Source organism: Callospermophilus lateralis, chromosome 3, assembly GCF_048772815.1.
Source record: "Callospermophilus lateralis isolate mCalLat2 chromosome 3, mCalLat2.hap1, whole genome shotgun sequence".
NCBI lineage: Eukaryota > Metazoa > Chordata > Mammalia > Rodentia > Sciuridae > Callospermophilus > Callospermophilus lateralis.
Window position 1 is genome coordinate 161,124,623 of NC_135307.1, and position 16,326 is coordinate 161,140,948.

At 34.9% G+C, this 16,326-nt stretch overlaps 1 protein-coding gene across 3 annotated transcripts in view; it reads right to left on the bottom strand.

The window, feature by feature from the left end:
• Nucleotides 1-205: 205 nt before the first annotated feature.
• The window catches only part of Ndufaf5 (NADH:ubiquinone oxidoreductase complex assembly factor 5), a 30,316-nt gene continuing 14,195 nt past the window's right edge, over nucleotides 206-16,326 (bottom strand). Inside the window, exons 7-11 of one of the 3 annotated variants that reach the window (XM_076851503.1) lie at nucleotides 14,308-14,505; nucleotides 8,916-8,976; nucleotides 1,154-1,237; nucleotides 446-528; nucleotides 206-316 (exon numbers count right to left, since the gene is read on the bottom strand). In XM_076851503.1, the coding sequence (XP_076707618.1) occupies nucleotides 224-316; nucleotides 446-528; nucleotides 1,154-1,237; nucleotides 8,916-8,976; nucleotides 14,308-14,505 (519 nt within the window). In that variant the 3' untranslated portion in view covers nucleotides 206-223. Of the gene's footprint in view, nucleotides 317-445; nucleotides 529-1,153; nucleotides 1,238-3,722; nucleotides 3,822-8,915; nucleotides 8,977-14,307; nucleotides 14,506-16,326 lie in introns of those variants that run through there. The other 2 variants (XM_076851504.1, XM_076851505.1) reach the window with 2 other exon arrangements.

Sequence of the window (16,326 nt, forward strand, 5' to 3'; positions counted from 1 at the left end):
AAGATCCAAATCCCTAGATAAAAGCATCTTTATGAAAATAAAAACAATGTGACCCTGCAATGCTTACAAAATATAGATGTGGTATTGAGTTATTCTAATTACTTGATTTCAGCCAGTAAATGATTTATAGATTGCTCCTTGCTTCAAAATGTAATAATTTTCTATGTGAAGACTATCGATTTCTGATGAAAATTCTGGACTATAGTAACACTGAATAAAATATTTATTGTGACTTTTCCGTCTGTGACATAAGATTGTTTAATTTTCCTAGCTCTCCAAATGACACGGTTGCAGAACCTCTTTCAGCTGGTCTTGCCTGAAAATAATGATAAAGATTCAAGATATTAGAAGTACATATATATAGTCCTTATTCCCTTAATCTTTTCATATAAGAAAACCCACCCTAAGTTAATAAACAATAAAAAATAAACAGAAATAATGTTACCTGAGAATCATGATACTTCCATCCTATCATGTAATAGATCTGGTATGTGGCAGGTACTGAACCATCTTCATTTCTGTACATTTCTATAAAGACAAGTAATAGTTAAAGTCTTAAAAAATGCAAGTGGGGAAAAAATTTGCTCAATAAAACTCACCTCCTGCAAAGATAAATGGGTACTAGGATACCATATTTCACTGCATAATCATCACCACCACATTAATGTATGTTCACAAGTATTCTGTGCATCCTACTCTGTGCATCCAAAGACAGTTTTAGTAAATTAAAAAAAAAAAAATTGTAGTTGTCTTTGTTAATTTTTATGTGGTGCTGAGGAGTGAACCCAGTGCCTTACGTATGCGAGGCAAGTGCTCTGCCACTGAGTTACAGCCCCAGCCCACAAATGATTTTTAAGTGATACTAGCACTTTTTTTGCAAAAAAAATTTGGCACAAAATCTGATACGATTATGTAGTGAAATATGGCAATTGCAGGGTTCTTAGAATGCCTTACACAAAAAATTCTTAGCATGGAGAGACTGACAAAAAGCAGATAAGGGTTATTTGGAAAAAGATACAGAGCTACTGCATCTATATATCCGAGAAGAAGAACATGAAGTCTGATGGTACTTAACAGTTAACAAAAAAGCACTGGCAATGTTAAGGGAATTAATATGACATGGCCCAGGTGGAAAAAGCAGCCAATCCTTTACCTCCGTAAACCGCTGCAGCTGCCAGCATTGTTTCTCTGTGTAGCAGGGCTTTCCTATTCCAAGAACAGTTACTCTCACCCATACCTAAAAATATATCAAAGGCAATTTGAGAGAAAACAGCAAATACTCAGAACAGCTCAATATCACTGATTTAACATATCTTATCCAAAAATGAATCTATCCTCAGTCTCTGATTGTCATGTATAGTACAATAACCTAAATCTCATTTCACTTTCAGATTATAGGTGCCTGATTCTTAAGCACAATTATTCGAAGCCTCTTGAATATTAAGACAGGTAAAGAAATCAATTTTTAGGAGGGAAACCCCATAGTGTTTTTCTTACTAACACTAGTCTAAAAATAAGTTAGCTTGACAAAAGCAAGGTGACTGGCCCCTCAGGTGAGTCATCAGGATTGATAAGTGCCTTTCTAAGAATGCCTTTTAGTTGTATTCTTTTAAAAAGGACAGGATAATGCCACAATGCCTTATTCCTTCTAAGCCAAAAATGTAAGCATTCTTTTCAGAGACACTTCTCTTAATATCTTAAAATTTATTTTTAGACTTCTTTCATTAAAGTTGATGGTTAAGAGTAGGATATTATTCTACTATTTGGTTTTTTTAAATATCTTTTTATTTTGTTTATTTGTTTTTATGTGGTGCTGAGGATTGAACCCAGGGCCTCACAAGTGCTAGGTGAGCACTCTAACACTGAGCCACAACCCTAGCCCTATTTGTTTTGTTAAATGTCCTTTATTTCTTTTTTTAAAATACTTTTTTAGATTTTGATAGATCTTTATTTAATTTATATGCAGTGCTGAGACTGAACCCAGTGCTTCACACATGCTAGGCAAGTGCTCTACCACTGAGGTACAACCCCAGCCCTTATTCTACTATTTGTTAAAAGTTAATGTTGCATATTTGATTTTTTTAAATATATAAACAAAATTACTATAAAAGACTACATTTTGATCCAGTCTTCAAAATGAAAAGAATTTTAAAAAAGGAAAATTCTATTTATTCTTTTATTTATTTATTGTACTGAGGATTGAGCCCAGGGCACTTAACCACATCCCCATACCTTTTTAAAAAATTTTTTTGAGACAGGGTCTCTTAAGTACCTTATGTCCTCACTAAGTTACTAAGGCTGGTCTAATACTTGTGATCCTCCTATCTCAGCCCTCCAAGTTGCTGGGATTACAGGCATGCACCACTGTGCCTATCTCTATTTACTATTTACATTAAACTTTACTACACTATCAAATGTCAGTTTCTTTCTTTTTTTTTTTTAAATTTTTTTAATATTTATTTTTTAGTTCTCGGCGGACACAACATCTTTGTTTGTATGTGGTGCTGAGAATTGAACCCGGGCCGCACGCATGCCAGGCGAGCACGCTACAACTTGAGCCACATCCCCAGCCCCAAATGTCAGTTTCTTACTTTTGTTTTTTCTACTTTCGCAAATCGAGAATGAACTCAATATCAGGATTCAATAGATTAAAAATAATAATCTTCTAAGTTTTCAACAGCTTTATTAAAAACAATCAACAAGTTAGCTGCAATAACTAAACCTTTTTCTTCTTTCCAATCTCAGAAGGTTCCTGTTATCCTCTAAAATAATGAATCTGATTCTAAGTCCATCCTATATCCTTTGAGTTTAGTTGCATCAATTCATGAAGAACGATAGATATAAACTAGTAGATTAATCATCAAGAAAAATGTGGAGCTTATTCTTGCTGTCAAGAAGCAATTGGACTATTTTAGAACTATTACTCTGGGTCTTCAGGGTGACCACACTAGATGACTTCTAAAGGCTTCTACATAATTTAATTTTAAAACATTCTCTTACATAGTAAGTAAACATAAACTGAGACTTACATTGGAAGAGTTATTGCTGATGAAGAATATATTTTCATTTCTGTTTAATTTCCCATTGCCCTGGCTTACTTACAGAGTAGATATAGACAAGAAGAGAGGAAGCCAGATTAACTCTGTTTTTTAATGTAAACATGTGATGCATCAGACATTCTAAAATGCCTTTGAAACAACCAATACTTGGATATACTAGTTAACTTTACTAGACATATGCTGTCTCTGCAGGTCTGGCCCAGATCAGCCATGGAGAAATGCAAAGAGCACTGCCATATGCATTGGTGATAACTGCTGCTATAGTAGTTCACTCTTCCCTCACAAGAGAAACACACTGCCTTACTTTCTTTGTGGAAGCAGTGTAGAGTAGTGGAAAGAATCCATATTTTGGGATCATAATGCTTTATAACCTGAGACAAAGTGATCTAACCTCTCTTAGGCTCAATTTTGATATCTTTAAAATGGAATGACATATAATATATTATGATGAAGCTTTACTGAAGACTACCTAGGAAAAATATTTCTTACTTCAGAAGTATTCTGGGCTTTGGGATAACAGAAGAATCAAGCCAGCAAATAACTGTTTAAAACTCTCACAGTGTTTTTAAGGTTAAGTTCAACTGCTTACTAAAATTAAAAAACCTTATGATAGTTTATCAGGAACAATACTTGATATTGCCTAAAAACAATAAGTGAACTTACCTTAAAACCACTGTGAAAGCCTTGAAAATTTCTCATGCATTCATCAGTTGATAGGTAACATGTTTTGTAAAATTAGTAACATTCTGGACTTTTTTTTTTCTGTGAATTAACAATAATGGTAGCTTAAATGAGACACAAGTGCAACCTTTGAGAAAAAAGTATAACACCAATATAAGACACAAAAACCAATTTGAAGGTAACATTCTAGTCAGCAAAGGAGCATATCTGAAGTCTCCTAGGCTCCTCCTATCTGCCATAAACATTTTCCCCATCCTATCTGCTTCTGACATTTTACATGGCAGAGTGGTTGAGATTTAAAGTCACGTGACTTAGGCTGCTTGCCTGTATAATTCCTAACTACATTATCTTGAATAGTAACTTCTCTTTGTGCCTTAGTTCCCTTATATATAGTCTTACCTTCTTCATTAATGATGCTGGATGGTGAGCTTTCTAACACACTAATCTGACTATTCATCTTTAGGCAACATTCTTCCAAGATACTACAAGGCTCAACTGAAAATTCACAGAAATCTCTGATGCTCTGTTGTTTCCTACCATCTCCCCATTCTACATACCCAAGCAATGCTAAGTTACTGTATAGTGTTTTCATTGGGAGAGTGAAGAATCTGCATATCTTCTTATGACTCCATAATTTTACAGAAGCTAGAGCTAGTTGTATCCTAGATGTAGAATACATGCCCCCCCAACCAAAGCAGACCACTTCTGGTGTATTCATTATAATTTAGGTGCTGCCTTTTTTGCAAAAGTTTCCCTAGACATATTTAGGGCTTTTTCCTTATGTTTCTCTCATTTTTACAGTTGAAGGCTTGTCTATTTCTGTGGATGGGTCTGTTTGTCTCTCTCTTCTAGAATATCAGCTACTGGCTCAGTGGTTGGCACATGGTATACACTCAATAAATTTAAGTTAATGAATATAATAAGCATCAGTTAATGTTTATATCCAATTTGTTACATATCACTTTTTAAAGTTATCTTTAGATAATTCCTCTTAATCCTCTTATGGATTATAGACATAAAAGAACAAAGTGTGCCAGATGTCATGGTACACACCTGTAATCCCAGCTACTGAGGAGGCTGAAGCTAGAGGATCTCGAGTTCTGGGTCAGTTTGGACAACTCAGCTAGACACTGTCTCAAAATAAAAAAATAAAGGGCTGGAGAAGGTAGCTTAGTGGTGGAGCACTTATCTAGTACGTATGAGGTCTTAGGTTCAATCCCTAGTACCACCAAAAAATTTTAAAAAAGACTCAAGTACATGATTTTTGTAAAAGTTCTACAGTAAAAGAGAAGAACTGACAAAGTCTCTTAAAGGTAAATATTAGGAATAGTTCTCAAAATATCAGACTCATTTATAAAGGTTAGAGGAAAGTTTTGCCACTTGGGAAGGGACCTGAGGCAAACTTCTGGGGAGCTAGAAATGTTCTATAAATTGGAAAGTGGTTAAAAATGCAAGCAGCTCTACCTATAAGACTAGTGAATTTTACTGAACACATATGCCAACTTCATTTTTTAAAAAAATATACACATATCAAGTATGCAGTAAGGACTTTGGATTCAAAGTATAACATTTAATGTGAGCACAGACAAAAGATTTCTGTGCCTCAAACTATGCACCTGTAAAAACAGGATATCTGAAAATTGTACTAAGCACAGAATAAGAACTATATTTTAAAATCAGTGGGCAGTAACCTTTTCCAACTGATAGGTCTAATTTCTAGTCTCTTTTCTTTCTTGAAATGAATCATGAGTACAGCATTTATTATAGAACAGAACAAAAATAAATACCATTATTTGAAGAACAGTTTTATCATTGGAGCCTAAATGAGAAATAATCAGCTCACTACCATCTCTAAGGCTTTGGATAAAGTGGGCTCCCTGATTATATCAGGGTGAGTTTTAGTACTTGGGGGCAATACTCAGGAAGAGGGTTTTGTGATTTTTTTTACTGATCTTCTAACATTTTGAGCATGTACCTATAGGATTCCAATTCTGCACTATATATAAAAGGTGACTAAAATGATGTTTTCAGCTACTCAATTTCTGCTTGTAAAGTTGACAGAGCACGATACTCAAGCCAGACAATGCGTGAAACGGACCTTATTACCAATAGACAACTACAAGCCAACAGGATCAATTAAGACAGCACCAAAGCAAGAACTGGAAGCAAGAGTTTGGTCCCAACTCTGCCACTAACAGTTAAGTGTTCTCTTTTCTCATTTGTAATACAGGAGTAAAGTAGTTATCAAGAGGACAACTGAAGGAAGCAAGCACAGAAATGCTTGCAAAACAAAACTATAAATCTATAAATAAAAAATAGGTAGGTATTTTTATCATCCTATTTTAATTTATTTTATAATTTTCCAGGACCATATAAAGGCTACCCCATGTAAGTATAATTCTGGTTTCACGGAATACACATTTAATTCCTCTAGCTTCTCCCATTCATCAAAATTTCTATGCCCTTAGTGAAAAAGAAAGCATTTCACAAATTCTCACAAAGGAGGTCAGCTGAGGGTCACTTTTGAGAAAATCATTTCTCCAGCAGCCTTCTCAAGCGGCTTGTATACCTCACCTCTTTAGGAGTTGGGAGGTAGGAGTTTGTGCCCTTGCTGCTCCCCAGAGCCTCTTTCATGCTGCTACTTCCTCCACCCTCTGAAACACCCTGCTGAGTTCCATAACATTTGGCCATAACCACCTCCCACTCCTGCTCGCTGTCAAACATAACAGCTTCATCAAAGGGTTAAACACTTGGCTCAATTTTTCCCTAAACTCCAGTCCTGCCACCATCCTGGATAACTTCAATGTTAATAATCATCAAATTCTATGGCCTCTAAGATTTTTTAATTTACTCATCTTTGGTAAAATTTTCTATTACCCTACCTCTGTCTTTGTATCTGGGGTATGTCCCAGCCTGAGAGTTATCACTTACTATCATTATTTTACTTCCCAAATCAAACATCCCATTTTCTGACCATATCTTTCTATTCCTCCAGGATTTTCAGGTACTTCAACCACGACCATTCTCTAACTGCTTTTAGAATTGCCACTGCATGGCTTCTTTCTCCCAATTTGTTAGCTCATTTGCCCCCACCCCCATTTCCTTTTTTCTCCAGTCTAGATTCTTTGGCTAATCATTTCAGTTACATTACTGCTATATCTTTTGCTTTTGTCTTTGTCACTCTCACCAAGCAAAATCCCAACCCAAACTAACCCTGCTTATATCTATTTATCTGTGTCTAATTCTCAGTTACCAACTACTATAGATGTATCTGACCAAATTCAAATGTACCCTTCAAACTCTGTAACTTGTCCTGGTTGATTTACCTCCCCTTTCTTTCCAATGACTATTTTGAATCTTTTCCACACAATTCTCTAACTTTTGATCCTTTCATTCTCAACATATGGTAATCACTTTCTGTTTGAAAAAGATAAACCCATGAGATTAGACTTTCCTTCCTTCTATAAAACTGTCCCTCCCCTTATCCAATGTCAACTCCATCCTTTTTATCTCATTCTACCTTCTCTGAACCTGATATCACCATTATCATCTTCTCTCTTCTGGAGTCATCTCTCCTATGGAAGAACCTGGGTTCTTACACTCAGCAGTTAAATAAACTCGAGTCTCAGGACAAAACAAAACAAAACAACCCTTCATCTCATCCTCTATTTCTCTTTTCCCAAAGGTTGTAACCTTTTCATACCTCACTTATTCAGTCAGACCTCTTGAGCAGAAGATATCTGCTCTCTCTTGCTCCTTGCCTTACACTTATATCTGAACCTACTCCCAATACCACTACTACTCTACTACCCTAACTTCAAAAAGGAACTCTCACCAAAGTCACCAATAACCTTCTAGTTCTTAAAGCTAGTGAATTTTTCTTTCAGTCTGCATTTTGCTTTTGATGCTGTTGAGTGCTCCTACTGTTTTGCAACCCTTTCCCTTGGTTCAAGGAATTCTAAAACTTTTCTGGCATTTCTGTTGGCTATTCCTTCTCAGTCATTTTGTAGGCTCATACTTCTACCTGGCTGTTATATAAGGCTCCTAGGGGTCAGTACCAAGGAACTTTCCCTATTCATTCCATGCTCTTATCCCAGGAAATTGCTTCACAAATGACTCACAACTTTAACCATGCCAGTGGCCTTCTACTTATAAACCCAACTACCTACATGACATCTCTGATATTCCAAAAGCACTTCACACCTGATATATTCAAACATGAACATAAAACGTGAATATAAGAACTGTCAGAACTGTCTCTGCTCACCCACATTCATCTTCTACTGTTTGTCCGTGAAGGGTACCAACCATCTGGTTATGAGCTAAAAACTTGGCAATTATGTTTGAAACACTTCTGTCCTTCATCCATCCACACGTCAAATTCATAGGAAGAACTGTCAAATTTCCCTCCTAAATATCTCTGGGATGCATTTTCTTTTCCCAATTTCCATTGCTACCACTCTAGTATAAATCATCATCACCTCTTGGAAAGCTTTACAGCAGTAAGTCTCACTATTAGTTTACCTGCCAATTCTTGCTTTCAATCTATAAATCTCATGTTGTGTTCCCCCTATTAAAACACTTTAAAGGGCATTGTAAGGACAAACAACCTTAACAAGGTCCTAAGTTCTGTGACCCCTATTTATCAACTGTTTCATCATATGTCTTCCTTCTTCCCTGTAGTATAGCCAAAATGCCCTCTCAGTTTTTGTCATATTCTTTCTCACAAAGGGCCTTTGCATATGCTGTTTTCCTTACCTGGGACTTACTTTTCTTCCCTTTCCACCTTTATTTTTTTAAAACCCAGCCCAATGCATCTTCCTCAAACAAGACTCCTTTGAGTCTCTCTGATCAGGATCAATCCTTGATAAAACCCTGATCCTAAACCTATCCAACTACCTGCTTCCTTGTACCTGAACCTGAGATGCCAACTTCTGTGAAGAAAGTCACTGATATGTTCTATCATCACTAGAAAAGTCCTGCCATCCTTCTAGAAGCAGCCAGAGCCCTATATACCCCTACTTCACAGAACTGACTGCAATTATATTTTAACACTTATCTTTGTGACAACTGTCAAGTGTCTGCCTTCTCCATTTGAAACCCCAACACCTGCCAGAGTAGACTCTCAAAATATGTCTCTCAAAAGGAGTCTAAAAATTGTTTAAAATGCATTACCTTGTAAGTCTTCCATCAATTCAAACATCCCAGGATAGTTAACTTGAATTTCATCCGTATCCTATTTAAGAAGGAAAAGAAATATCCATTTGACATTCATCATTTAAAAAAAAAAAATATCCAAAGTTGAGAAGGGGCTGTAGAGATTTCCTAGATAAAGTCTTCATGGTAAGCAGGAAATTTTCTTTATAATATTCTTTACAGTTATTATCTGGCTTATGCTTGACTTAAGAAGATCTCAAAATTTTGAATAAATACTTCTTTTCACTTTAGACCTTGTTCTATCTCATTCTCTTATATTGTGACAGAATTATTCCTAAAACTCCATCAACTGGTTATATTTCTCTCCTTGGGAACAACATGGAATAACACAATTCTGTACTCTATAAATCATGACCCTTTTCTCTTAAGTCTTTGAAAATTCTTCCAGGACAAAATAGTTCTGCTTTTTGGGAAGGAAGCCAGTCTTGTAGATAAAACTTACAGATCCTTGTATGTTCTGACTACATTTCACAGGACACGGTCAATATCAATCTTTCTTAAAATACAGTACCAGAATTGAGCCAAATACAGTCATGTCCTAACATGTTTTCATTCTACTACTACTTTTTTTAAAAATATTTTTTAATTGTAGGTGGACAATTTATTTTTATTTGGTGCTGAGGATCGAACCCAGTGCCTCACATGTGCCAGACAAATACTCTACCACTGAGCCACAACCCCAGCCCCTTCATTATACTTCTAATAATTCAGCCCAAACTATACTGGCTTATTTGGGAAATGAGCACATTGCTGGTTCATGTACAGTTTATTTCTCAAATGAACTACTGCATAATGTCTCCCCCTTCTTCATGAAGTTTGACACCAGAGTTCATTGTTGATACAGTAGCAGAGACCACTGATGCTTCCCAAATATCCAGATGTCTTTGATACTTCTCAGCCTCAGACATTCTTTTCAGGCCAAAAAAAAAAAAAAAAAAGAGGTGCCAGGTACTAAAGGGCTTGTGAGCCTTTCCTTGTCATGTCTCTTTTGCTGTGGTGACCTTAGAGGATACAAGGGCCAGATGGCATGGCTACAAAAAGGCGATGGGAGACTGGAGTGTAACTCAGTAGTAGATCACTGTTCAGCAGTGAAGCCCCAGGTTCATTACCCAACACTGGAAATATATAGAGCTCCAAAATAAGATGTGCTGTCTAACCAGTATAAGGCTGTGATGTAATAAAATTTTACTGTGTTAAGAACTAAGGTGAAGGAGTTTGTGTCTATTGGAAACTAGTTCTAAATAAATGTCATTAATAGATGACTGACTAAATTAAGACTATCTACCAACCAACTAAAAACAATGAGGTAGATATGTCTGCAGGAGAAGGTCTCCAATATCTATGAAAAAGAAAACAAAAGAGTGAATATGTTAAAAAGAAAAATGTGCTTATTACTACATATGTGGGTTTAAATCTGATCTATAGGGAAAATTGTTTTGAAAGGTAAGTATAGGATATAGTTAACAAATCTTTGGGGGGAGAGTCAAGGTATCTGTAGTTAGGTGGAGCTTTCTTTTCACTTTAGACCTCGTTCTATCTCATTCTCTCTCTCTCTCTCTCTCTCTCTATATATATATATATATATATATATACTTTATTAATTAAAAAACATTTGGATAGTTGGACTATGAATATTCCATCTATACACATTTCTACACTAACAAACTATTTCAAAAGAGACTCTGGCTATGGGTGGGTGCATGAGATGGGGTAAGAGGTTCTAAGATTAAAAACAAAATTCCTACCAGGCTGATACTTAATTATTAAGCAGTACCCTTTAAAAACAACTTTTCAATAAAACCATCTAAAAGTTCTATCTCCATCTCAATCAAAAGAATATCACCACAGTTTTCTCAAAGGCCTTATTCATGGGCTAGAGTTGTGGCTCAGTGGTAGAGTGCTCACCTAGCATGCATGAGGCCCTGGGTTCAATCCTCAGCACCAAATAAAAATAAAGGTATTATGTTCACCTAAAAAAAACCCCTAAAAAATAAATATATTTTTAAAAACAGATCTTATTCAAATTAATCTGCAGTCACCCCATCCCCAAACTCTCTCCTGATGTTTTAGAGGCTTTATATTACCCCAGATTGTTTTTTCACTTCAATTACAGATTTGTAACAGCAATATAGGGGATAATTCTTAAGAGGACAGACTGTGAAGGCAATCTCTTAAATATTTTAAGTAAAATATATATTAGAGATTAAAGCTTTAAACCAGTGGTTTCTGATTTATTTTTAGTCAAGATCTCTCTCAAGATATGACAAAAACCACAGGTACTTTCCTCCCAATCTGAACAATGAAAAACAAATTTGCATGTTATGTTCCAGGATTGCTGAACCCTTTAAAGTCTACTGAGAGGTCCACTATAAATCCAAAACATCAGGCAGGAATCTTTACTGTTTTCACTGCTATATTCAAAACCTGAGATAATGTCTGGTGTATAGAAGGTACTCAATGTTTGTTGGAAGACTAAATAAATAAATAAAATAAATGGACTAGAAGAACACTCACTGTAGTATTGTTTCTACTGGTTAAAAAATAGAAAACATAAATATTGTTCAGAGGGAAATAATTAAATAAAACCATGGTACATTCATACTAGGAAATAAAATGTAGAAGCTGAGTAGGAGGGCAAATATATCTACATTGATTTAGAAAACTCTAAAATATACCAAGAATGAAAAGTACATTTCAGAAATATTCATATGTATAAGTGCTATATATAGTACAGTAAAGTAGTTCATGGAAAAAAAAAATCTGGAACATTACACACCAAACCGATAATAGTAAGCTACTTCTGGAGCAGTAGTTCTCAGAGTGGCTTGGTGAATCCTGGGATCTCCAGAACCCTTTGGGAGCCTATAAAGTTAAAAAAATTTTCATGATAATATTAAGATATTATTTGCCTTTTTTATTTCTTATTCTATGGAGGTGTAGATTCTTTCAGAAGCTGTATGGCATGTAGTGTAGCAAAAATGTAAATGCAGAAGCAGACATGAGAATCTAGCCCTCTTTTAGTAAGGTAAACATTACAGAAATTTGTAAAACTGTGAAGTAATGACATTCTTTTTTTAAAAAAAAATATTTTCTAGTTATTGATGTACCTTTATTTTTTATTCATTTATATATGGTGCTGAGGAACAAACCCGGTGCCTCATACATGGTAGGCAAGTGCTCTGCCACTGAACTGAGCCACAACCCCAGCCCAACATTCTTAATTTCTTAATTCTTTAATTCTCAATTTTCTTTTTAGAAAATATAGTCCTTTTCCATAAAAAAATAGGCTTTTGTATTAACAAGTAATTGGTATATTATTGTTAGTTCTAAATGAATTAATAAATACTAAAACAATTTTAATTTCTAATATGTATTAATAAATACTAAAACAAACTTAATTTTAATTTCTAATATGTAGTCAAATAAATAAAAATCCTTTAAGGTCTTCAATAATATTAAAGTTTGTAGAGGCATTCCCACACTAAAGAGAAAGCTGCCTTCAGAAGAAAGCCAAGATTTGGGGGATTAAGGAAAAATGACAGACTTTTACTTTATCTGTATAGTTTAACATAACATACATATATATAAAATATGTGATTAAAAATATATGCAAAAGTACAATGAACCCTCAATGTACACTTGCCTGTGTCAATAATGTTGGCTTTGTTTACAAACTCACTAGAAGCATTTTTTTCTGATTTCCAACTGTTCAATATCTCAGCAAAATTTCTACTGACTCAGGCCATTTAAAAGTTTATAAAAAATCAACACTAGACAGAGCTGGGAAGTCTTGAAGGTTATCTTTAGTTCCCAGCCTAGGCTTCCAGACTATTATTTCTTCCCTTTCCTGGAAGCCTCTTTGTAATATCAGAGACCTGCTAGTTTATACTGCTTGCTTTCTGTCAATACAAGGAAGGATATTACAATCTATTTTTTTGGTTGGTTAATTTTAGGAAATACATTTACACTAAATCATCTCAGCTATTTTAATTTTAAGCCTATCAGCTCTAATTATGCAATGAGAAACTTTCTTCAAGAAATTCCAATTTTTTCTAATCAGGTTTAGAGATTTTCTAAGACTGAACGATTTGAAAAATCATAGTAAAGCTATTCAACTAATTTATGAAAAGAGTAATGAGTTCTTTAGAAAGACTGTGCTATTGGAGGAAGATGGAAGGGGCCAATCACTGTTTTTCTAAACGACTCCCTCTTGGAAGCCTATTCCTGGAAAGTGCTAAAAGTACAAAAATGGGGAAAGAAGAAGGAAGAAGTTAATATTTATTGAACATTTGTCATGGTCCAACCATTTTACATCCTTTATCTTATTTAAAATTAACAGTCATCTAAGGGGAACTGAACAGGCACTTCACAGAAAAAAAAAATATGAATGGTCAACAAATATATAAAAAAAAGTTTATCATCTTTAGCTATTAGAGAAATAAATTTTCATTTTTAAAGAAATGAATGCCCAAGGAGTGATACTGGTCAAATTATAGTGTTATATTGCATGCTTGCAAATATGTAATAATAAATCCCATTATTATGTTCAACTATAAATCATCAAAAAAGAAAGAAAGAAAGAAAAGAGATTAAATAAATGAATGCTCAAAGAAATGAAGAAAATTACCTATATTCCCTCACTGGAAAAAGGGAAGAGTAAGGATTCAAATTACACCCAATGGACACCAATGCTGTGTCCCATCACTGTACCATGCTGACTCCTTGTTTCTTCTGCACTGCCTGCCTTTGGGTCCTCTTTCTAAAACTCTTCAGTTGGGCTGGAGATGTGGCTCAAGCGGTAGTGCCCTCGCCTGGCATGTGTGGGGCTCTGGGTTTGATCCTCAGCACCACATAAAAATAAATATTAAAAAAATAAATTCTCTCTCTCTAAAAAAAAAAAAAAAAATTAAAAAATAAAACTCTTCAGTCCTAATGGAGTAGAACATCCTACCTTCTCTAACTCAATATAAGTCTAGTCCTGGTTTCTGCAGTTTCTCATTGCTGCCTCATATGGCACTGTTTTAACTAAGAGATGGTGATGCCTTGTAGATACCTTTTATTCTATTATCTGTAATGCTCTAACTCCCATATTATATTTAACTATGGATTTAAAGATTCTGTAAATTAAAAAATGCTGTAATTTAAAAATGTAGTAGTATGTTAGAAAACAGTCTCCTCAATTAACTAGGGTACATTTTTTGGAGTTACTTATTCTGGTAACAAATACTGAAAATTTTACATTCCTTGCCTTGTATCAATCAATTTTGTATTTATGCACAATAAGAATTGTCAATAAAAGCTTTCCTTGAACTAAGCAATTAATGGATTACTTGATTCTCTTGATAGTTACCACAGTCAGGGTATTAAAGCCAGCTCTCCCGAGCAGATGTCCTAGGTCATTGACAGCAGTAAAAGGAGAAATGTGTGGAGAAAATCCTCCTTCCCTTTCTGTTTCGGCTAACTGCAATGAACACCGAAGCTCATAGAGCGTGTCACCTCCAAACATTGCACCGACAAAAACTCCATTTGGTTTTAAAACATAATGAATCTGTAATAAATATAAGATAACAAAACTATTTAAAATTGTACATGTAGAAATGTTAAAAGAATAAATACATGATGTCTAAATCAGTATTTTCCTAAATTAACAATAAGATAAATAACATCTAACATGATCAGAAATTTCAGAAAGTTACTGCTGTATGATGAAGTTATAAAGAGAGATAACACACTCACTAGTAATAGTAAAATCTATTTTGATGCCTCCAGCATTGCTTTTATGGATTAGAATTGATTTGTCTTTTGGGGGTATTTTATTAAAAATATTAATCTCTGTAAAAATATGTTGCATGTCTTCAAATTTTATAATAGACACACTTTTATAGTCAGAAAAACACTGAAAGAAAAAAAATTAAGTGTGGTAGATTGCAAAAATCACAGTCCTTCCTGTGTCTGTGCCCTCTGAAATGACATTTTGTGATACTATGTAAAAAGAGATGGAGTCTACTTCCTTTTCCCTTCAATTTAGCTGAATGTAGTAGAAGTGACAGTGTATTAGTTTCAAATCTAGTTCTTAAATGGCCTTGCATGCCTCACCTTTTCTCTTGGAGCCCTGCCCAGGTCCCACATTGTGAACAAGCCTGAGGTAGCTGGGTGGAGGATAAGAGACATATGAAGTGGAGATCGGCCAGTTGTTTCAGCTGAGGCCGTCTTAAACCATATAGTTTCCAATGGCAGATGATCACAGACATGTGAATGAGCCACACCAGGTCCAAAAGAATTTCCTAACTATATCCAGCCCAAATTACCAACCCACAAAATCATGAGCTAAATAAATAATTGTGTTAAGCTACTAAATTGGGATGGTTTATTATGCAGAAAAAGGTAATCAATAGAGAAATCACAATTCACAGCATTAACCCACTAACACATTGGTTTTCTTTAAAACATAATTATTTTTTATCTTTAAAGCAAAAGCAATTTATTATTTAATTTTTGGTGGACACAACATCTTTATTTTATTTTTATGTGGTGCTGAGGATGGAACCCAGTGCTCCATGCATGCCACGTGAGTGCGCTACCGCCTGAGCCACATCCCCAGCCCCAAGCAAAAGCAATTTTTAATTGTTAACTTGAGCAAAAGACTGGCCAGACTGAACTCCAGACACATAAATGTTTACCCAGTGATTTTCTTCTCTTAAGATTATAACTTGTAACTAGATTTGACTGTTTTCAACAACAAAGACAAGGAAGACTTTTTTAAAAATATTTTTTTAATTGTAGATAGACCTTACTTTTTCAAAAAAAAATTATTTGTATGTGATGCTGAGAGTCAAACCCAGTGCCTCCCTCACACATGCCAGGCAAGTGCGCTACTGCAGAGCCACATCCCCAGCCTGACAAGGAGGAATTTTAAGGTTAATAAGAACTCAAATCACACTAAGCTCTTCTAAGCATTATCTTAAATTTATATTTAATATATCATAAAGTAATTACAAGTAGTAAACAAACAAAAATCTTTTTCTTCTTCCCTTATACCTCTTCAGTATTACTTCTTTCTCTTTGTCACTAAAATTTTACACACACACACACACACACACACACACACACGATTTATTCCTCAGCTCTTTGCAGCCCCTCTCTATCTTGTAGGTCTTGTCATAAACTATGATTTCACAAGGATGACTTTCCAATTTCTATCTTCAACCTGGACATCTTCCCAGAACTCTAAACTCATCTTGAACTGCCATCGTCATGGATATTTGTCTTAGCAAACTTATCACTGCCACGGCTCCCACTCCATACAAGCAAAATACTTATTCTCAAACCAAATTCCTTTTCTAATTGCCGTATTTTGGTTAATTCCCAT